General features: G+C 42.6%; 1 protein-coding gene across 1 annotated transcript in view; it reads left to right on the plus strand.

The window, feature by feature from the left end:
- HPSE (heparanase) overlaps positions 1–22,579 on the plus strand; it is a 35,532-nt gene that overhangs the window by 710 nt on the left and 12,243 nt on the right. Inside the window, exons 2-7 of the mRNA XM_001493282.5 lie at positions 10,875–11,020; positions 12,749–12,874; positions 17,498–17,671; positions 18,969–19,137; positions 19,438–19,485; positions 22,077–22,170. Coding sequence (XP_001493332.2) covers positions 10,875–11,020; positions 12,749–12,874; positions 17,498–17,671; positions 18,969–19,137; positions 19,438–19,485; positions 22,077–22,170 — 757 coding nt within the window. The remainder of the gene's footprint in view (positions 1–10,874; positions 11,021–12,748; positions 12,875–17,497; positions 17,672–18,968; positions 19,138–19,437; positions 19,486–22,076; positions 22,171–22,579) is intronic.

Below are 22,579 nucleotides of genomic sequence, written 5' to 3' on the forward strand. Positions count from 1 at the left end.
TCCCATATTACATTCTTTTCATTAAAAAAATCTAAAAATATTTTCTAAATGAGACCTGGAATACTATTGCAGTGACTTACAGAGCCTTACTAAAAAGAGCTCTCTGTAAGATGAGGCTGCAAAACGTGCCACCGCTTTATCAGTGGTAATTTTTTTCTCACCTGAGACAGACTGAACCTGGCGCAGGCTCAGCCGCCCCTGCTCTAGGAGTGCAGGCTGATCCCAAGACAGGGAGCTGCAGAGACAGTCCCAGGTCATCTGGGCCACTCATCTAGGTCATGAGAGCCTGCGGAGACAGCCACACCCCAGCCACCTCAGACAGCTGGGAATCTCGCCGTTGCCTGACAGCACCATGCTGTCCTTCCTCTGCCCATGCTGTCAGCTGCCATTGCTAATTTCAGTCCTTTATGTTGCAAATAAGAGCAGGTAGCCTAATGGGTAAGAGATTGGCAGTCAGACCTCCCTGGCTTGATCCCCAACTCTGCCAAAGTTGGGTGGCTTGGTTTTTACAGGTGGCTTGACAACTCCAAGCCTCAATTTCCTCACCTGTGGAATGGAACTTCTACAACCTTCTTGTATGATTGTGATGAGGATCTGATGAGATAATAAGTAAGTTCTTAGCACAGTGTTTGACACAGAGTGTTCAAAATTTAAGCTAATTGCTTCCTTCGGAAAATAGTGAGTATTTGCTAACCACTGACCAGTTCTCTGTGTTTCTTTTGATCATAGTTAACTTCCTTCTTTCCTGCTGTGGCAGGAGAGGCAGACTTTCCTGGTGGGGAGGAGGCCCCACTTTTCTCCTTCCCCTTTGGGATAGGAGGTCGATACCAGGCAGCAGCTGGTTGGAAGACAGAAAGATTCCTCCGGAGAAACACTGAACTACAGGGCTCCGTATCTCTGGACCCCAGGCCTAGCTTGGGAGGGGGAGTGGGGGGATGAGAGGGTGTGAGGTGACACTGAAAAAATAGAGGGATGAAGGAGATGACCACTTGCTGAAATGTGAGGACTCAAGTTTGCTGCTGCGGAAGCCGGCGTAGGTCCCAGGAGCGGCATTTGGGGATCCCCTCCTGGAGAAACAGGTCTAAAGGACAAAACCTACGGTATGACTTTTGGGGTCCAGGCCTGATCACCCTCCAGTCAAGTTAACTAATTGACTAGCACCACTCCCCAAACACACAGAACTTCCAGTCTGCAATTCAGCGAGGGTGATCCCTTGCCTCCTCTTAAACACATCTCAATTTCCCATAGCACGCTTACTTTCCTCCGGCCCCACATCTGTGTCAAAGGCTGGACGATTATGAAAACAAAAGAGCATAGCATGCAACAGATAAAACTGGGGTTTTTTTGGCTTACAAAACACAGTGTATTCCTGTTCACACAGGTTTCTCTCCAGGGCTGGCTCTTGACCACTCCAGGGCCCTTCCCCTAGCAGAGGCCGTCTTTGATGCCCACTCCCCAGAAGCATCTGCAAACACATCCACCCTGTCCCCACCTATGTCCTCAAAGACTGCGGCTCAAAGAGGCAGGAGCCTCCTCTCCTTCTCACCTAAGACCTGGCTTCTGAATTAGGGTCTGAGGGTCCATCTCTCCAGCGTGATTAGCACAGAGCCCAGAGTGGCCTGGCCATCTCAGAAGACACAACATTTAGCTTCGGTCTCAGAAGACAACACTAAGCTTAGTATCTGTCCACAGGAGCGGAGGGTGAGACGGGCATTGCTTTATTACACCTCAAAGGGGAAGATGCTTGGCCAAGATGGCAAGAGCTGAGCACATGAGAGCCGAAGTAATAAGGAGGGGAGGACAATAAAAATAGCTGACACTATCGAGCCCAGGTCATGTGTCAGGCCCTGTTGTAAGCACCTTCTAGGTATTGATTCATTTAGTCCTTGCTACAAAACAATGAGGTGAGCACTATTATTATCCTCATTTTAAAAATGAAGAAACAAGGGGCTGGCCCCGTGGCCGAGTGGTTAAGTTCGCACGCTCCGCTGCAGGCGGCCCAGTGTTTTGTTGGTTCGAATCCTGGGCGCGGACATGGCACAGCTCATCAAGCCACTCTGAGGCAGCGTCCCACATGCCACAGCTAGAAGGACCCACAACGAAGAATATGCAACTATGTACTGGGGGCCTTTGGGGAGAAAAAGGAAAAAATAAAATCTTTAAAAAAAAAAAATGAAGAAACTGAGGCTCAGGGAGATTCACTCACTTGCCCATGATCAGCCTGCTGTTACATGAAGGAGCAGAGCTTGAACCTGGGTGCTAATTGCAGAGAGAACAGTGTACAAAAAGGAAGCAAAGCGGTTTATGTTTTTAACCGGGCAAGGATGTGGTAGAAGTAGCTTGTCCAGAAACAAATCGAGAAGATTGATAGACTAAGGAAAGAAGCTCTGACCCGAGGGTGGGAGAATCAGCCACTGCAGGTGCTTCCAGAGAGGCCTGAGCGAATTCAGGCAGATGGCATGGCGCTGGGTTGCCAGGGTGGCCAACACGTGTATGTTTCACATTTGCAGTTAGAGAACACCAAATACTCAGAACTTAAATGCCAGTGATAGAACAATCTAGAATTGGAAAGGAGTATCTTTCCAGTTTGTCCTCTTCCCCGAGGGAACTAATCAATAACCCAGTCAAAAACTTCCTAAGCCCGCCTGTGCGGAGCCGGAAGAGGCCCTGGCCCTCCAAGATGGAAGGGTTGAGACCAGCGCCGCTCGACAGGAACATAAGGTGAGCCTCACAGGCAAGCCACATTTGTAATTTCAAATTTTCTAGTAGCCATGGTAAAAAAGACAAAAAGATACAGGTGAAATTAATTTTAATGTTTTATTTAACATAAAATATCCAAAATGTTATCATTTCAACATATAATCAATAGAAAAATATTAACGAGATATTTTACATTCCTTTTCAAACAAGTCTTCAAAATCTGGTGTATATTTTATACTCACAGCACATCTCAACTGGAATTAGCCACATTTCAAGTGCTCAACAGCCACGTGTGGCTACTTGTTACTGTTTTGGATGGTGTAGTCCACACTGCAGTCGAGCACGGTTCACCATGTGGAGCGTGGAGTCAGGGGTAGAGATCCTAAGGACTACAGGGCAAAAGAGTGGTGCTAAACAGCAATGGCAGAAATAATGCAGCTGTGCTTGCTTTTCTTCAGCAAAGTTCATCTCTTTTTTACCAATTCAATAGATATTTATTAATAATAACTTTGAATAGTTAGATTCCTGCGTCTTCATTGACAAAGCTGCTTTTCAGATTTGGAAAAGTGTTCATTGTCAATGTCAAGTGCACGTCTGATAACCGATGTTGGAAAGAGCCACAGGCCCCCGGTGTGCCTGTTGCAGACAGCCGTACCCACAGCCCAGGGCAAACAGAGAACAGAATGATCCCAAGCTATAGACTCACGTTTTCTGACCCCTGAGAAGTGCTCTCCCCCTGCCTGAGAGCTCACTGACCTTGTCCCTCCCAAACCTTCCACCGTGCTCCCTGGAGCCCTTTGATGGAACGCCTGCTCTGTCTTCCTCTTAGAATGTTCCCGACCCCTCCTTGCCCCGGCTGAAACCTGGCTCTTCTCTGAAGACCCAAGGAGAGGAAAGGCTGCGCATCCTCCCGCACTGCAGCCTTTTCGCGTTCCCAGGGCAGCTTCTGGACGACTGCCCACTAGTTTGAAGTCCCGACTGCCTGCCGTAGTTCAAATCCCTTTTGGCTTGTTACCTTGGGGAGATCACCTAGCCTCCTGTTGTTCAGGTTCCTTGCCTCTAAAATGAGGATAATGATGACACCTACCTCATTGCATTGTTTTGGGATTAAGTGAAATAATCTATGCAAAGGGCCTAAAACGCTGCGTTTGGACTAACCTGATGCATGTTAGAGATGATCGTCATGACTCTAGTGTGAAGTCCATTGCCGCCATGCCTGATGCTCATCCTGTGCTCCTCGTCACTGTGCTCTGCTCCCCTCTTCCACACTCCTCCTTATTGACTGAAGACTAGCACTGATTTCACCATTTCCTCTCCACTCCCATGTCCCACCGTCATCCCAGATGACTTCAAGTCCCCTTGAATAAACTGCCTCTCAATTTCTTCACACCCACATTTTTAAAGAATCTTTACTCACTGTTGTACTGAAACCAGCTTGCACCAGCTTGTGAAATGTGCATCTCTTCCCAACTCCACATTCAGTGATGTCACCATTGTTCTTCCTGCTAAAACCCAAACCTAGCTTAGTCCTATATTTTCCCTGTTTGGAATCTGTACAGTGGCCATAAAATCTGGAAATGGAAAAATATTATCTAATCCTGAATTGTAATGCATATTAATAAACCACTTTTATGTGTCTGCCTCTGCTTCCAGTCTCAGTGGCCACCCTGTAGAACTGGGCTATTAGGCTCTTGGGGAGAGGAATCTCTCAGCCACGTGGATTGGTGTCGCACCATAAATTCTTGCCCTCCAGACTTACGTGGACCTTAGTGCTACCACGTAACTCTTCACTTCCCTGCCTCTCTTTCTTCGCTTCCTTCAAATCTCGGATCCTCCACCTCATCACTGTTGGCCTATGACCACACTTCTGTTCTCCAAAGAAAATGAAGTCACTAGACAGAAACTTACTTTTCTTCCTACATCAAACCTGTGGACATACCATGACCATATCCAGCATTCTTCCTTTCTCTCTTCTCAGGCCAGTTCTTCCAGCTCTGCTCTGGGTCCTGCCCCTCCTGCCTCCCCAAGGACTTGCTCTAGCAGTCATCTCTTCTCTTTCCTGTATCTTTTTTTGGGGGGGGAAGATTAGCCCTAAGCTAACATCTGCCACCAATCCTCCTCTTTTTGCTGAGGAAGACTGGCCCTGAGCTAACATCCATGTCTATCTTCCTCTACTTTATATGTGGGACGCCTACCACACATGGCTTGCCAAGCGGTGCCATGTCTGCACCTGGGATCTGAACCAGCGAACCCTGGCCTGCCGAAGCAGAACTTGTGAGCTTACCCGCTGCTCCACTGGGCCAGCCCCTCTTTCCTGTATCTTTAACTCTCCCTTTTTATTGGCTCCTTGCTATCGGCCTATACACGTCCTCAAGTCTTTCCCATCTCAAACACCTCCCGGCACGTATGTCTCTGCAGCGACTGCCCTGCTTCTCTCCTCCCCTCTGCAGCCTTCCTTACTGCTCATTCCTTCCTTGTTCCACCCTCAGGATGTCCCTGTCATGGTGTCACTAAAATCAATCTCTCCAGGATCATCAATGACCTTCTTTTATTGCAAAATCCAATGAATACATTTCAATCCTGATTTGGTCTCTGTTATGGGTTGAATCTCTGAGTGTCCCTATAAAATCCATATGTTGAAGTCCTAATCCCAGTACCTCAGCATACGACGTGTTTGGAAATAGGGTCATTGCAGATGTAATTAGTGAAGATTAGGTCAGCCTGGAATGAAGAGGGCCCTGATCGTGTATGACTGATGTTCTTGTGAGAAGGGGAAATTTGGAGACAGACATGACACAGAGAGGATGCCTTGTGAAAAGCAAAGTTATGCTGCTACGAGGAACTACCAGAAGCTAGGAGAGAAGCCTGGAACAGATCCTTCCCCAGCACCTTCAGAGTGAGCATGGCCTTGCCAACACCTTGACTTCAGATGCCTGGCCTCCAGAACTATGAGACAAGAGATTCTGTTGTTTAAGCATCCAGTTGGCGGCACTTTGTGACTGCAGCCCTGGGAAACTAATGCAGTCTTCTAGAAGCATTTGTCAAGGTTGACAATTGAAACCCTTGCTCGTCCCTTCGGTTTGGCATCAGCTCTGTTTCCGGGGGTTTCCTCCGCTTCTGACACCTCTTCCCCGTCTCTTTCTATAGCTCGTCTTAAACGTTGGTGTTCCTCTGACTTCTGACTCAGACCTGCTTTTCACTTCACATACTCTGAGTGGTCTCCCCCACTTCCACGGCTTGAATTACGGCTCATGCAGTGGTGTGCTGGGACGTGTTTCACAACTGGCTCTTTGGGAAGAGGGGGAGCTGATTTACGCTTTTTTTCTGACTTCTGTAGGATAAATACCACCCCCCATGGCTGATTTCAGACTGGCAAAGTTTAACGACTGGTTCTCAGAATTTAACAGCTGACTCTCTCACAAGCTTGTACAAGCCAGGACACGCTGGCTCGGGCACACCTCTGCTTTTGTGTCAGAGATAAGCAACTTATTTTTACACATAAGGTAGAATGAAAATACCTGCAGGCTTTGCTTCCTCCTAACAAACTGCTTCCGAAATGGCGTATCGGCAGGTGCTCTTCCGCGTCTTTTGTTATTTCCATGTCACTGTAGTGGCGGTAGACTTTTTTCCCTTTCTCTTTTGTGTATATGATAGAAATACTGTACCTTTGATCAATTTTGTTTTGATGACATGTTTTGCAGCTGCTTTAAATCTGGCTGTTGTCCCAGGGCATCAATATTGTATTCTCAAAACAAGAAAATATTCCATTGCAAAGGAGACAAACGAAAAGATCTTTAATACCAATGCTTTAAAACATGTGATTTCCTTTCCTTAGCTGAAGCCATAACATTGAGTTTTAATTTTGTTCAGAAAACGGTCTTTGGCCCCACTTGCCCTTTCATCAGGCCGGACTCGGCTGTTCATTCACTTAACAGATATTTATTAAGCACCGCTGTGTGCGGGTGCTTACCTAGATGCTTATCCAGGTGCTGAGGAGATTCTGATGAGCCACACAGAGGAGGTGCCCGCTCTCACAGAGCTTAAATCCGGGGCGAAGCTGAGATAGACAGGGCACCAAGGAAACAAATGAGGAAACTAATTTCAGAGAGCAGTGAATGCTATGAAGAGAAGACCGACAGAGTAATGTGAGCGAGAGGGACCCAAGGTGGGACAGTTACTACCTCTGGGAACCAGGCTCTGGTTCTGGGGCATCTGCCCCAGGCCTCGCACAGATGTACATCTCTGATAACACAGCTCTGTCCCACTGATACTAGTTTTCCCTCCATTCCCCAGAAACGAGAGCAGCTGCTTCTCACCCATCTCAGTTGCTCAAAAATACCAGCTACACAAATCTAAATGGGCTTCTTCTATCATCAAACAATCAAAATGCCAGGGACGAGACTCAGCGCCTGGCCAAAGGCAGTGGAACAGGGCCAGCCGGGAGTGACTCGGAGGAAGCTCCTTGTATCAGTTAGGGCCGTGTCTCGACAGCATGGGCCAGGGGTTACCAGTCACTGACTTTGAGACTGAGGGCTCTCCATTCCATACCTCGCCTGGATGTGTCTCCTGAGCTTCAAACACACATGGCCAAGGGCCTGATGGAAATATGTTCCATTGGCATCTTAAATTCTACGCAACTGAGCCTCTCCCCTGCCTTCATCCCCATCTCCAATCTATCACCTATTCTTCATCTCAGCAAATATTACCATCTTCCAAGATGCCTCCCAGGAGAGATCCTTGACTCTTCTCCAACATCCAATTGAACCCCAAATCTAGACTTTCTACCTCCGCATGTGTCTTGAATTTATCCACCTCTCTTCGTCCACACTGCTGTTACCTTAGCTCAGCCCATCGCTTTCTATCTACATTAACGTGACCGCAGTCTTGGTCCTTCTATTCAGCTATTTATACTACAGCCTGAGATTCTTTTCTAGAATAAAAGTCTGGTGGGAACACTCCACTGCTTTAAATCTGTCCATGTCTCCTCATTGCCCTCACATAAAGTTGGAACTCCTGGACACAGCGGCTTACAGGCCCTCCATGATGTTGTTCTGCTTGCCTCTCAGTCTGTTCTCTCCCAGCAACTGCCTGCCCCCAGTCTCTAGGCTCTAGCCACGCCCGTCAGCTCTTCAGCGGTGCCATGTTCTTGTCTACCTCTGGTCTTTGCACGGACTTTTCTACTTCAATCCCACCTCACTATCTTTGGTCTGGAAAAGATTTATTCCTTTTGAGTGTCTAACAGTGAAGCCACCTCCCCTGGAAAACCTCTAACCACTCCCTACCCCCAGCCCAAAGTCTGAGTTAAGACCCCCTTTGTGTGTTCTTATAGCACTGTTTTGGAATTACCTATTTTCTTGTTCGTATATATCACTAACTATAAATTATATGAGAACAGTAGCTATCTCTGTCTGTTTGCCATTGTATCCCCAGCAACCAGCATACTGCCTGGCACACAGTGGGCCTGCAATGAATATTTATTGAATAAATTAGTGGATGGTTGTGTCTCCTTTAAGTAAATCTTGGTTTCTTTTTTTTTCTTCTGCTTTTTCTCCCCAACTCCCCGTGGTACATAGTTGTATGTTTAGTTGTGGGTCCTTCGAGTTGTGGCATGTGGGATGCCGCCATAGTGTGGCCTGATGAGCGGTGCCATGTTGGTGCCCAGGATCTGAACCAGCAAAACCCTGGGCTGCTGAAAGGGAGCCCGTGAACTTAACCACTCGGCCACAGGGCCAGCCCCTTGGTTTCTTAACTTATTCTTAAAAAACAGAAAGACACACATACAAAACTGTCTTGTATAAATTAAAATATCATGTGCTTATTTATGGAAAACTTGTAAAGTATGGAAAAGCAATAGAAAAGAGTCTACCATGCATCTTACCACATAATAATGACCGCTGTTATCTCCTATATATATTATTTCTTCATTGTCGAAATCACACTATGTCTACAATTTGTTCATTCTATTCTGGCAAAACATATCAAGCATAGAGTTACCATTTTAACCATTTTAAAGATTGGCACCTGAGCTAACCACTGTTGCCAATCATTTTTTTTTATTCCTCTCCCCAAAGCTCCCCAGTACATAGTTGTATATTTAGTTGTGAGTGCCTCTGGTTGCGCCATGTGGGACGCCACCTCAGCATGGCCTAAAGAGTGGTGCCATGTCTGTGCCCAGGATCCGAACTGGCAAAACCCTGGGCCGCCGAAGTGGAGCACATGAACTTAACCACTCGGCCACGGGGCTGACCCTTTAACCATTTTAAAGTGTGTAGTTCACTGGCATTAAGGACGTTCACACTGTCATTCAGCCATCACCACTGTCCATCTTAGAACTTTTTCATCTTCCCAAACTGAAACTCTGTGCTCATTAAACAATAATGCTCCAGCCCCGCTCCCTACAGTTTATTTTTGTTTGGGTTTGTTGCAAAGTGGAAATGGCTTTGTTCTGAATCCTTACTTAGTCAAAGTTAGCATTTCCATTCATTTTCCAGTGGTTTAGGGGATTCACAGCAGACGCCATGCTTCCCAGAGTCCGTTGGTGCTCCAGTATCTCAGTCAGGGAGAGCTCCAGTTGGTACTTTTCTGAAGTCTCACTTTGTGCAGTATTTCCTCATGCCAGGACCCACGATACGTTTAGGGCCCTACAAAAATATTTTCAGTTCTTTTAAGTTCCAAAGAAGATGAACTTTCAGGTCAAAGAAAATGTTTTAACGTATGACATTAACATATTTGTCTTTATATATAAATATTACCATAGAATATAATTTTAAATTTTTTTATGGAGTAAAAGGCTCATGAAGGCAAGAGCGGCTAGGAACTACTGTAAAAAGCTCTCAAGTTACAAACAAAAAAAATGTTGGGGAAGAATTGCTGAAATTTTTAATGCAGGAGACATCTTTTGGTCAAGTTCCACTTTTTTTTTTTTTTTTTGAGGAAGATTAGCCCTGAGCTAACTGCTGCTAATCCTCCTCTTTTTGCTGAGGAAGACTGGCCCTGAGCTAACATCCGTGCCCATCTTCCTCTACTTTATACGTGGGACGCCCACCACAGCATGGCGTGCCAAGCAATGCCATGTCCACACCCGGGATCCGAACCGGCGAACCCTGGGCCACGGAGAAGCAGAACATGTGAACTGAACTGCTGTGCCACCGGGCCAGCCCCAAGTTCCACATTTTAATTTCTCTTTCCTAAGCACAAATAAAGAAATCTTTCAAAAATTTTACTAGCACTATACAGAGTTAAGCAGGAGCACATCTTAAAATTGTAGGTCAGGTCTTGAATTCCTAGGATGTTAAGAAGTATTGGCAATTAAGTAGTCCTCCTGGAATGATTTTCTTGTTTGAAATAAACCCACATGGAAACCGATTAATTGAGCCATTCCAAGAACTGCACAGCATTGGTTTTATGTGTTTTAAGATCATTGCAGAGAGCTGTGTGGCCAGAATCACACGTGTGAGGTTTCAGAAATGTGTGGCAGGAGTCCCTTTGCCTAGGTCTTCTGTTTTCTTAGTTTTATTTACTTAAATAATCATGGCATCTTTCCGAGGGAAAGGATTATAAATCATTCTAATTCCATCCTATAGCCTTTGTTACCATTCTGAGCACATAATGGGCCCTTATCAGGAGCACTTCTGGCTTGATGAGCTATGCATTTAGAATTGCTCAAACTGGAGGTGTCAGTGATAGAAATGAGAATCTTAGGTAATTCTAAGTCATTTAAATTTAAAAGGATGGCTTTCATTGGGAGGGGAGGAGGAATCCTAAATCATTTTTAACTTCTCTGGGAACATAAATTTTTGAAGACAATCTATTTTTCAAAGAAACAGAGTCATCTTTCCCAGAGTTTCTACTCTTGTGCCTCTTTTCCTCCATTGAGCATAAAAGGTTTTGAGTTTCTTGAAGTCCTTGAATACTATCCTACTTGTCAAGTTAGACTCTCAGCTCTTGCTGGAATTAGGGCTCCAAGTTGCCTTCAGGTGCCTAGAAGAGCAATGGTGCAATTACAGAAAGATTCAGAGTCAGAGATTCCCCCATTATAGCAGTATGACTTCTCCTTCGGAGGCCTGTACGGCTAGACAGTAAGAAATGGCGCTGCCGAGAGAGAAGGGAGTAAACATGTTTGATCGGATTGTCTTGGAAAAATCATTTTAATGCCTTGCTTGTCTTCCTAACAGTTCTCCAAAGCTTCGCACTTTGGCCAGAGGCTTGTCTCCTGCGTACCTGAGATTTGGTGGCACCAAGACGGACTTTCTAATTTTTGATCCCAAGAAGGAATCAACCTTTGAAGAGAGAAGTTACTGGCAATCTCAAGTCAAACAGGGTGACAATTTTCAAAGATTAACCATATATTTTAGTTAACTTGAGTCAGTCCCGAGCCTTCTCCGGGCAGTGGTGCTGCTCACGTCTAACAGTCAATGAGAGCTTACGGGCCGATGACTCGTGGAGGCACCTTCATAAAAGGAGGACCCAGAGGGCGGGTTTCCTCCCCCTGATGTTTTCATGAATTGAGACCTCACAACGAAAGGTGTGCTGGGCATAACTGAGAGTTAATTGTGCTGTAACTGGAGCAATGCTTGTAGCTGAAAAACAGAGCAACTTAGAGGGAGCATGTGGGTAGAAATGCATCAAACTGAAGAGGGTATTTCCAGCTGAAGACGCAGCAATGGACTGAAGCCCGTTTATCCTGGTAATAGACCGTGGATGAAAGGTATAAGGGCACGTGGAGATACGCTCTGCTTCTAAGAATGAATTTAAGACTTGGTTTATTGGGCAGTGGGTCTCAAACTTCATTGACCATGCACAGAGACCTGGGGTGAGTTTGAATATTTGGATTCCTGGGCTCCGACCTTAGATTATGAGTTTAGCCAGCTCCTCAGGTGATTCTGAGACTGGAAGTCTGTGGCTTCACCTGAGAGACCCGGCCTAGCGAGCTACGAGGATTTGCCTTGTGTCTTTCAAAAGTGCTATACAGATATCAAATGGAAGTTAAATCGTTATTTTAGCAATTATTAAAAATATCGTACACATCATTGAATTATAAACATGTATGTATAATGTATATATTAATGAATAACATTGCATATTTCCCTTCTGTTATTTTCTTCAGTTAGGAAAAGTTTAGAACAGTTAATCAGTAATTGGGCCAAAACTGATAGAACGGTAATTAGAAAAAACGAAGAAAAGCAGGAGCGTTCCCTTGGAAGAACACGCTGGAATAGTTTATGCATAGGCTTGGCCCTTTCTCGTCAGCCATATGCCTTCAAAAGGTCTCACAAGTTTAGGCAGGAAACTGTCCTTTGCTCATCAATTTGTTTCCTCCTGTTGGGGGAGGCCGGCCACTGGGCTTAGCCAAGTGCCTCTGAAACGTCCTTTGTGAGCAGAGAGATGGATGAGGCTCCGGCTGCCAGAAAGCCAGAATGTGCAGCTTCCCAGAAAGGAAGTCACTGGCGGGTCAGCCAGCCCTGGCAACAAGCGCCCGGTGGCCCTGCTGCCTTGTGATAAAGAAGCACAGTCTGCCTGACAGGATAGTGGCAGATTTTTCCAAGTGCACATGCTGTGGTCTCCGAAGCTTTGACGATACCAAATTTGGAGGGAAAAAAGTCAACATTTCCTGTCCTACCGTTATGGCAAGAGGAAATTACCACAAAGCAGATATATATATATAGTAAAACAAATTTCTATGTATTTTGAAAGTGAACCTTAAGAGAATTGAGCTCTGTTTTCTTCAGTGGAGTTTTCTAGTAATTTCAAGTTTCTGAGGAGACTTCTAAATTGTCAAATAACTTGAAGTTATGTCCAGTGTATCTGTATCCAGTGTATGTCCAGTGCTCCTTAGGAAACCTGCCCTTTGGTTGTTTTTTTGTGGTGAAGGGTTAGCCAGCAAATTTGACATGTCTAGCAGAATATATCTTTCTCTGATGTCATACCTCATAACCGGAAACTTAGTTATCTTGCTTTAGTCACATAAAGAGCTAACTAAATAAATATATGGGATTTCAACCTTATCACTGTGAAAACAGATTCTCTAAATTATTTCTTCAATTTGCAGACATTTGCAAATCTGGATCCATCCCTTCTGATGTGGAGAAGAGGTTACAGTTGGAATGGCCCTTCCAGGAGCAATTGCTACTCAGAAGTCAATATCAGAAAAAGTTCAAGAACAGCACCTATTCAAGTAAGAAATGCAAGGCGCCTTGCAGGTGTCCCAGCCCCAAAATATTTGGATAGCTTGAACTTGGGCTTGAATCTAGCAAACCTTACATCAGTTGTGTGAAGCTGCAGAATATTCGCGCGTGATCGAGAGTTAATGGGAAATCTTGAACCCAAAACTTATGTTTTTTTCTTTTCTTCACCTGACTTTGCCTACTAGCCACAGAGTGAAATATAGAAATCATTCATGAGCTAATAATGACCTTTACTGCTCTGAAGAACTAGGAAGTCAAGGAAGACGTGGATACATTCCTGGTGTAAAAGTAAAATGCAAAAAGTATAAAGAGTGAAATGTGAAAACCTTTCACTTCATTGTCCCTTCAGTCTCCCCTCCCAGAAATAAGCCCTGGTCTGAGGTGGTGGATCATTAGGCAGGAGAATCTTGGGTCATACCAGACAGTCTTGGCCATCAAGCAGTTTTCTCCTTTTCTTTCCTCTGTAGCTTTGCAAACAGAGGACTAGCTCAACTAACCAGGAATTTAATCTGTATTTAACTACGAAATATATTTTTATCTGAAAGTTAGTGTTTTATGCCCAATTAAGGGATGATGTTGCTCCAGATCTCAGTTAAGGAAATAACCTGCTCAGATACTCTACAACTGTCTTTTGACTTTTGAAAAATAAATTATCTGGAAGTTCATTTGGGTTAGTCAATATTTTTAAAGATTTTTTTATTTTTTTCCTTTTTCTCCTCAAAGCCTCCCAGTACATAGTTGTATATTCTTAGTTGTGGGTCCTTCTAGTCGTGGCATGTGGGACGCCACCTCAGCATGGCCTGATGAGTGGTGCCATGTCTACACCCAGGATTCGAACTGACGAAACCCTGGGCCGCCGCAGCGGAGTGTGTGAACTTAATCACTCGGCCATGGGGCCAGCCCCGGTTAGTCAATATTTTTAAAGGACATTATTTAAAGTAAATTATTTATCTTTGCAAGATTTTACTCTACAATATCAGGATTTCAGTGTAGCTGATGGATTTTTAATTTATAAGATACGGAAAAAATGTGACATATAAGAAATCGGAAAATAGCTTATATGCTAATAGATATTGTGGTCCTCTAAATTATTTTTTGCATTTTAAGCAGGGGGCAGGAAGAACTACTCCAACACTTTAATAATGTGACCTATAGTTGAATGGAATTTGGCATAATGCAGGGCCATCTCAGATCCCATTAAAGGAATGACAGAAGTACAAGACACCCACAGCAATAAGGTCTCATTTGTGATAAATCTTTATGATACTGGCCTGCTAAGAGAAGACCACATGGTATTAAGTAACCTATAGATTCCCACTTTTTTTGTCATGTTAAACATTATACCAGTTTAACTTCAATTTTTCTAAAAAGAGGTTTGCTACCTCACGTGATCTTTCTGCAACCCAAAATGGTAGGTTTCCAACATTTTTCCTGCCTCTGGGGCTTGGATCTTCCAAGTTCCTACACCTGGGGAAAGTTCTTTTGCTAACTATTTAGCTGGGTCAGTAAACTCCAGCCACCCTGCTGGCAATGCTAAAACGTATGACAAATACAGATATTTTATTTGTATTGGGGAATATTTGACTTCTGGTTTGAAATTTTCTATTTTCATCTCCATGCTTTGGAAACATAGATCGGAATCTACTGTGTTTCGTCTGGACACCTCCTCATTAGAGTGACCAGCATCTCAGACGCAGAGAGGCGTTTCCACACATTGTTCCATATCCATGGCTGAGGCTGGGAATGCTGGAGTAACTTGGGGTGGCATCCTATGATGGAAGAGATAGCAAAAATCTGTACAGCAAGGACACGTTAATTGCTTAGTTAGTGGCCTGTACCCTTGAAACAGATGTCCTAGAAGATAGAGGTATGTTTTCAAAGGACAGGACCCAGTGGTTGGTGTGTTTCACTTCAGTAGAAGATAACAAAACCATTTGTCATAAGAATATAAGCTGACACCGTAAACCTGTTTGGGCAGGAAAAGGAAGCAATGTTACAGATGTAATTCTGGGTGTGACTGCAGAATGGCCTCCTTTATTAAAATAATCAGATTCAATGACCTAATTCTTTGCTCTCCTTCCCCAACTCTGTTCCTCATCACTCTGCCAACACCCACTCCCACGCTGGATGCTGGACACACTTACATAAACGTACATGGTATAACGCCAGGGAGAGTCAGTGCCAGCTTTGAATGTCATTTAATTTGTCTTCATCCCAGGGATCTTCCCACTCTTTCATACAGTATGATATAAGAGATTGGGTAATCATTGGGTATTGGATAATTAGGTGTGAGTTTTCTTCCTGTTCTCGTTTTGAGGAGCAAGTAGGCTGGGTGGGTTTTGTTTTTTTTTTAAAGTGGATTTGAACTCAGTAATATACAGCCTTTATTCAGGGGGCTCTTACTGTTTATGTTATAGGTGGGTGTATAATAAAATTTAAAGCTACATAAATTCCAAGTACATTTGGAAAAATGAAGAAATAGAGAAAGAGTAAAGTAGAGTGGAAGAAATACTCTAAAATGCAGACATTCCAGGTGTTTTGAAATGCCTTTGTAAAGGGGCCAGGCAGTAACAGGGCTTTATATCTGTAAAGGTTTGTCATGGTTTATAAAGGGTTTTCACAGGCATGTGACAGTGCTAGTTCCAGGACCGTAGATCTGCAGCTGAGGCTCCTGCAGGGTAAAAGGGTCACCCCTGGTCTGTAAGTGGCAAAGTGGGGTCTGGAGCTCAGGTCCTAGGATTCCTGATCCAGGACACTTTCTACATGATTTTATAATATATAAGCCTAAAAATATAGCCACAACTAAGGCAGTCAAGTCACCCCTTTATAGCAGGCTCCAGTAATGGCACTGCCACCAAATCACTAAGTGATACTGGGCAGAACGGTTCATTTCTTTGGGTGTCAGTTTCCTCACAGAAAAACGAGGGTGGACGTCTGGGGAGGACTCAATAATCTCAAAGGATCTCTGTTGTCCCAACTGTGGCTCAAGATTCAGTGGAGTGCTGGGCTGCAGGACTCCGAGCTTTTCAAACTCTGACGTCTGTGGCTCCTTGATGATAGGCAGGAGTTTTGTGGAAGCAGGTGACGTAGCAAACGTCAGAAGCACCTACAACAGCTTGCTAGAGTTGTTTCTTCCCCCAGCCTTGGGTAGCACTATTGAATCTGGAGCTTCACTGCTTTGGAGATCCCAGTAATTCCGGCTGAAGACTCAGAAACAGAACAAAAATAAAGCCACTTTTAAGGCGAAAGGGTGTAAGTTTGTTTTATGGTAGGAGAGTTCAAGGGGGAATTTCTGTTTAACAAACGACTCTAAATATATGCAAAAATCGCAAAGACTTATTATGTGTATGGTAACTGATTTAAAGATGACACTCAAAATTACGTTGTTGCCACTCTCAAAAAGTGATTATAGACTAGCTAAGAGTTTAAAAAGCTGAGTTCAAAAGTTCCCAAATTTTTATGGCACTTCAGTGATACAGTAATTTTTTTCACAGTATACCTAGCCCAAAAGAAATATCTGAGTCTTGATCATTAAGTTCTTATTAGTTATTAGGTCCAAACAACCAAATAGTAGTAGTTGTGGTCATGTCGATGGATGTTGATGTGTTTCCCCGTTTCCCCTGCAAATTTAAAAGATCCTGCGATGGCGCTGTGAGCAGGATTGCCCAGTTAAGTCTGAATTTCAGATAAACAATTTTTTGTTTACTGAAATTATTTCTCAAACATTGCCTAGAATGCACACTAAAAATTATTCATTATTTGTCTGAAGTTCAAATTTAACTAGATATCCTGTATTTTTATTTGCTGAATCTAACAACCGTGTCAGTGAATTCACTGTGTCTCCCTAGGGTGTCTTGGCCCATAATTTCAAAACCACAGCCCTATAGCCCTAGGCCAAGTTTTTTGTTGTTGTTGTTATTCTGTTTGTTTTTTTTTTTGATGAGGAAGACTGTCCCTGAGCTAACATCTGTGCCAATCTTCCTTTGTATGTGGGACGTGCCACTTCATGGCTTCATGAGCAGTATCTAGGTCTGCACCTGGGATCTGAACCCATAAACCCAGGGCAGCCAAAGCAGAACATGCAAACTTAACCATTATACCACTGGGCCAGCCCCTTTAGGCCAATGTTTTAATGTAAAATTCTACTTATTTTAAATTGATAAATCATATACTTGAATTTTTCAAAAGTTTGTTTTAAACTTAGCATAATATTTGTGCCTGAGTTTGTGAGTAGAGACATTTAGATTATGAAGCGTGGGGTTTATGGTGACCAACGACAAGACCGTCTGGCCTGTGCTCGTTGAGCACTGAGCCATACAACATAGTTTCCCCAATCACCTGAGGTCACTTGAACGAAATCTGAGCGCCGGACCAGAGCTTCTGGTACCATCCATGGGACTTGATTCAACAGCTGAATCAAATGAAGTCACATTGACTTTTGTTTAATTTGTCAGTACACTTTTTTGTGTCTTATTCGTAATTATAGTCACTCATTAGGCCTGGAATTCTTTGATTTAACAACAGAAATGGTAACTCATTATGAAGAGCAAATCTGGAGGCCTTCATCAAGGTGGTGCCAACCTAACCATTAAATTGCGACATTTTTCTTTTAGGAAGCTCAGTGGATATGCTGTATACTTTTGCGAATTGCTCCGGCCTGGACTTGATCTTCGGTCTAAATGCATTGCTGCGAACAGCAGATTTGCGCTGGAACAGTTCCAACGCTCAGCTGCTCCTGGACTACTGCTCTTCCAGGAGTTATAACATTTCTTGGGAACTGGGCAACGGTAAGTGCCCCTGGGAACATTTCATTAATAAGGAGATTCCCCTTTGGCATTATTTGTTCCTATTTATGACATTCTTTTTAATATTAGCAAATATACTTCTGTCTTGGCACATTTGTGCCAGTGTTCAACAATGCAACTTTTGGGATTGCTTATGGCGGAAAATTCCTTTATATGTCCCAGAGGCTATTGCTAATCTTAGTTTATGTTACCTTTGAGCTGAGAACAGCTAGTTGGAACCAGTGATTTCCACAGCTCCCAGGCAGGTTCCCTTGAGATTTCTAGGGTCACTTAAACCTGTTATGCTTTGCAGGCTGGGCTCAGCACAACTGTAAAGCAGGCAGTTTGCTTTTACCCTTCCGTTCCTTTCTCTGTTTCTCAACTTGTCAATTAATCTCAGCACCCCTACCCCAGCCCGCATCCCAACCCCTGTGATCTGCTCAAGCTAGAAGTTCCCAGTACAGAATCCTACTTGGGTCAAGCTCCTGATTGTCTCCTTCTTTACTCTTTTTTTGCAAGGAATTTGTACATTCTAACTAAATTGCTAGTGATTAGCCAGATTCCCATGCACATCCTCACTCGCATTCACACATAGCTGGATGCTAAAGAACTTTCCTACAGCGACCATATGAATAACAGGTCATTTGAACGCATTCTTACCCACCTTTATGTATCCCTCCCTCCCTACTTCTCTACCCTACCCATCCCCAGCTCCTTCCACTCTTCAGAGTAAGATAAACAGTGATGACGCCATGTTTCCCTCTTCCTTGGGCCCCAATTTGCAAAGAGCTCTGATTTCCAGGGTGAAGGAGAAGGGAGCAGGGAAGAGCTTTACAAGGCGTGTTTGGGGAGCAGAGTGGACACTTCATGGGCCTCCCTCCCATCTCTTCAACTTTGTTACTTCCAGGCTCACTTGCATATAATAAAGCTTTTCATGCTGGTGTAGAAACTGGTTTTTAAAAGTCTTGCCTCCACCCAATTTTTTTCTTTTTTTAAAGTAAATCAGATTATTAAATACTGGATACAGACTACAGACTATTTCCCAAATATCCATTGATTTAATATCTCCATTATTAACTTTACATTGTTTTCATATCCCCTCACACCTCAATTATATAATTTAAATTTTTGTTTCTCTAGAATATATTCTTTGTAATTAGGGGTTTTATTTTTATTGATTTTGGATTCTAGGTTTTTATAATTTGGAAATGTTTTGTGGCTTTTATATGCTGCTAGTATGTTTGCTTTTAAATAAAAAAATTCTAGGCAAATGATTATTTCAAGAATTGCTGTTTTCCAGAACCTAACAGTTTCCGGAAGAAGGCTGGTATTTTCATCGATGGATTGCAGTTAGGAGAAGATTTTATTGAGTTGCGTAAACTTCTAGGAAAATTCACTTTCAAAAATGCAAAACTCTATGGTCCTGATGTTGGCCAGCCTCGAGGAAAGACTGTTAAGATGCTGAAGAGGTAAGAGCTGGGAGAAGCAGAACCGCTTTTCTTAAATATAAATTTCTCTCTGGGGGAGAATCCTCAATAGCCCACATGTTATTAAAACAATTTACTGCGTGACCGGCTGGTTTACCAAAAGAGGAAACATTAACTGGCTCAGAATACCAAGGATTTGGGGACACAGGGCACCTATGATAAATTTGTGCCAGAATTAGGAAGTTTTGTGTTTGCCTGATCCTAAAGTAGTGACCAGCCGATTTCTGGGGAATGTATCGTGCATATGAGGATTATGATAACATAGTGGATTTTTTTTCCTAGTTTCCTGAAGGCTGGGGGAGGAGTGATTGACTCAGTCACATGGCATCAGTGAGTATGTCGCCTGCTCTTTTTTTTTTTTTAAACATGAAAAGATGCTACTTTTCTTTTTTATTTTTATTTTTTTTATTGAGTTAATGATAGTTTACAATCTTGTGAAATTTCAATTGTACATTAATGTTTGTCATTCGTCTTGTAGGTGCACCACTTCACCCTTTGTGCCCACCCCCCACCCCACCTTTCCCCTGGTATCCACTAAACTGTTCTTAGTCCTTAATTTTAAATTCCTCATATGAGTGGAGTCATACACAGATTATCTTTCTCTCACTGGCGTATTTCACTTCACATAATTCCCTCAAGGTCCATCCATGTTATAGCAAATGGAATGATTTTGTTCTGTTTTGCAGCTGAGTAGTATTCCATTGTATATATGTACCACATCTTCTTTATCCATTCGTCTGTTGATGGGCAGTTAGGTTGCTTCCATGTCTTGGCTATTGGAAATAATGCTGCAATGAACATTGGGGTGCATAGGACTTTTGGGATTGCTGACTTCAGGCTCTTTGGATAACTACCCAGTAGTGGGATGGCTGGATCGTATGGTAGTACTATTTTTAATTTTTTGAGGAATCTCCATACTATTTTCCATAGTGGCTGCACCAGTTTGCATTCCCACCAGCAGTATATGAGGGTTCCTTTTTCTCCGCAACCTCTCCAACATTTGTTACTATTAGTTTTAGATATTTTTGTCATTCTAATGGGTGTAAGGTGATATCTTAGTGTAGTTTTGATTTGCATTTCCCTGATGATCAGCGATGATGAGCATCTTTTCATGTGCCTATTGGCCATCCGTATATCTTCTTTGGAGAAATGTCTGTTCATGTCTCCAGCCCATTTTCTGATCGGGTTGTTTGATTTTTTTGTTGTTGAGTTGTGAGAGTTCTTTATATATTATGGATATTAAGCCTTTGTCAGATATATGACTTGCAAATATTTTTTCCCAGTTAGTGGGTTGTTTTTTTGTTTCAATCCTGTTTTTATTTGCCTTGAAGAAGCTCTTTAGTCTGATGAAGTCCCATTTGTTTATTCTTTCTATTGTTTCCCTTCTCTGAGAAGGCATGGTGTCCGAAAAGATCCTTTTAATACTGATATCAAAGAGTGTACTGCCTACGTTTTCTTCCAGAAGCCTTATGGTTTCAGGTCTCACCTTTAGGTCTTTGATCCATTTTGAGTTTATTTTGGTGAATGGTGAAAAAGAATGGTCAATTTTCATTCTTTTACATATGGCTTTCCAGTTTTCCCAGCACCATTTGTTGAAAAGACTTTCTTTTCTCCATTGTATGCCCTCAGCTCCTTTGTCAAAGATAAGCTGTCCATAGATGTGTGTTTTTATTTCTGGGCTTTCAATTCTGTTCCATTGATCTGTGCACCTGTTTTTGTACCAGTACCATGCTGTTTTGATTACTGTAGCTTTGTAGTATGTTTTGAAGTCAGGGATCGTGATGCCTCCCGTTTTGTTCTTTTTTTTTCAGGATTGCTTTAGAAATTCGGGGTCTTTTGTTGCCCCATATGAATTTTAGGATTCCTTGTTCTAATTCTGTAAAGAATGTCATTGGGATTCTGATTGGGATGGCATTGAATCTGTAGATTGCTTTAGGTAGAACGGACATTTTAACTATGTTTATTCTTCCAATCCATGTACATGGAATGTCTTTCCATCTCCTTATGTCGTCATCCAATTCTCTCAGAAAGGCCTTGTAATTTTCATTATATAGGTCCTTCACTTCCTTAGTTAAATTTACCCCGAGGTATTTTATTCTTTTTGTTGCGATTGTGAATGGTATTGTGTTCTTGAGTTCTTTTTCTGTTAGTTCGTTATTGGAGTATAGAAATGCTACTGATTTATGCAAATTGATTTTGTACCCTGCAACTTTGCTGTAGTTGTTGATTACTTCTAAGAGTTTCCCAATGGATTCTTTGGGGTTTTCTATATATAAGATCACGTCGTCTGCAAACAGCGAGAGTTTCACTTCTTCCCTCCCTATTTGGATTCCTTTTATTCCTTTTTCTTGCCTGATTGCTCTGGCCAGGACCTCCAGTACTATGTTAAATAAGAGTGGTGATAGAGGGCATCCTTGTCTCGTTCCTGTTTTCAGGGGGATGGCATGTATGTCGCCTGCTCTTAAATTCAGAGAATAATGCTAGCTTTACTTACACTTACTTTTCGAAAAATTATTTCCATTTAACTGCTGATTGATTTCGTAGTTCAAATAAGAAACAGTGTCTCAAGCAGCACTGTGCTAGAATTTTAATATTAATAAAACAAAGATTTAAGCTTATTTTAAATAACATGGTGGGTTCTACAAGATCAAGCCGTGCTGTCATTTAACTCGTGGAAGAGACAAGTAGCTAAAACCGACCAGCTTGCCAAAGAATGGGTGACCCACAATGCCTGCACTTGTGACCATGTCCTCTCGAGACAGAGCAGCTGATCCCCTTCCATCTTGGGCCCTCCTTAGTAGAACTTCTGCCTTTTTTTTATGACAGGGGAGTGGGAAGAGGTAGAAAGGAGGGCAAGGTTGGCCAATTAACTTAAAAGTAAAGGTTGGTATTTTTTCCTGAATATTTTCTGAATAATTTAGCTACTACTTGAATGGACGAATTGCTACCAAAGAAGATTTTCTAAACCCTGATGTGTTGGACACTTTCATTTCATCTGTGCAAAAAGTTTTCCAGGTAATAGTCTTTTCTTCTGTTTAATGTAAAACCAGAGTCTTTATTTTGTAGTCTAGCTAGTTCTAAATTTTATATCTATCTATATATCTAAATTGTATCCAAAATATATATATTGTAGATATAAATTTATATCTAGATATAAATTATATCTTAAATATACATATATTTTATATATATATATATATATATATATATATATATATAAACTCATGTGTTTTTCTACTTTTAGAGAACAGGCGCTAAGTCTTATTCACTGTCATCCCCCCTTGGCATCAGGTCATGCATATCGATCAAAGATTAAAAATACTTTCAATAGCCTTTTGGTAGCATTAACTCTGATAGGCCATAAGAATGGGATTATTTACATTCCTTCCATACCTAGTATTTCAATAAAAGTAAATTGCCCAAG

This window comes from Equus caballus, chromosome 3, assembly GCF_041296265.1.
Source record: "Equus caballus isolate H_3958 breed thoroughbred chromosome 3, TB-T2T, whole genome shotgun sequence".
NCBI lineage: Eukaryota > Metazoa > Chordata > Mammalia > Perissodactyla > Equidae > Equus > Equus caballus.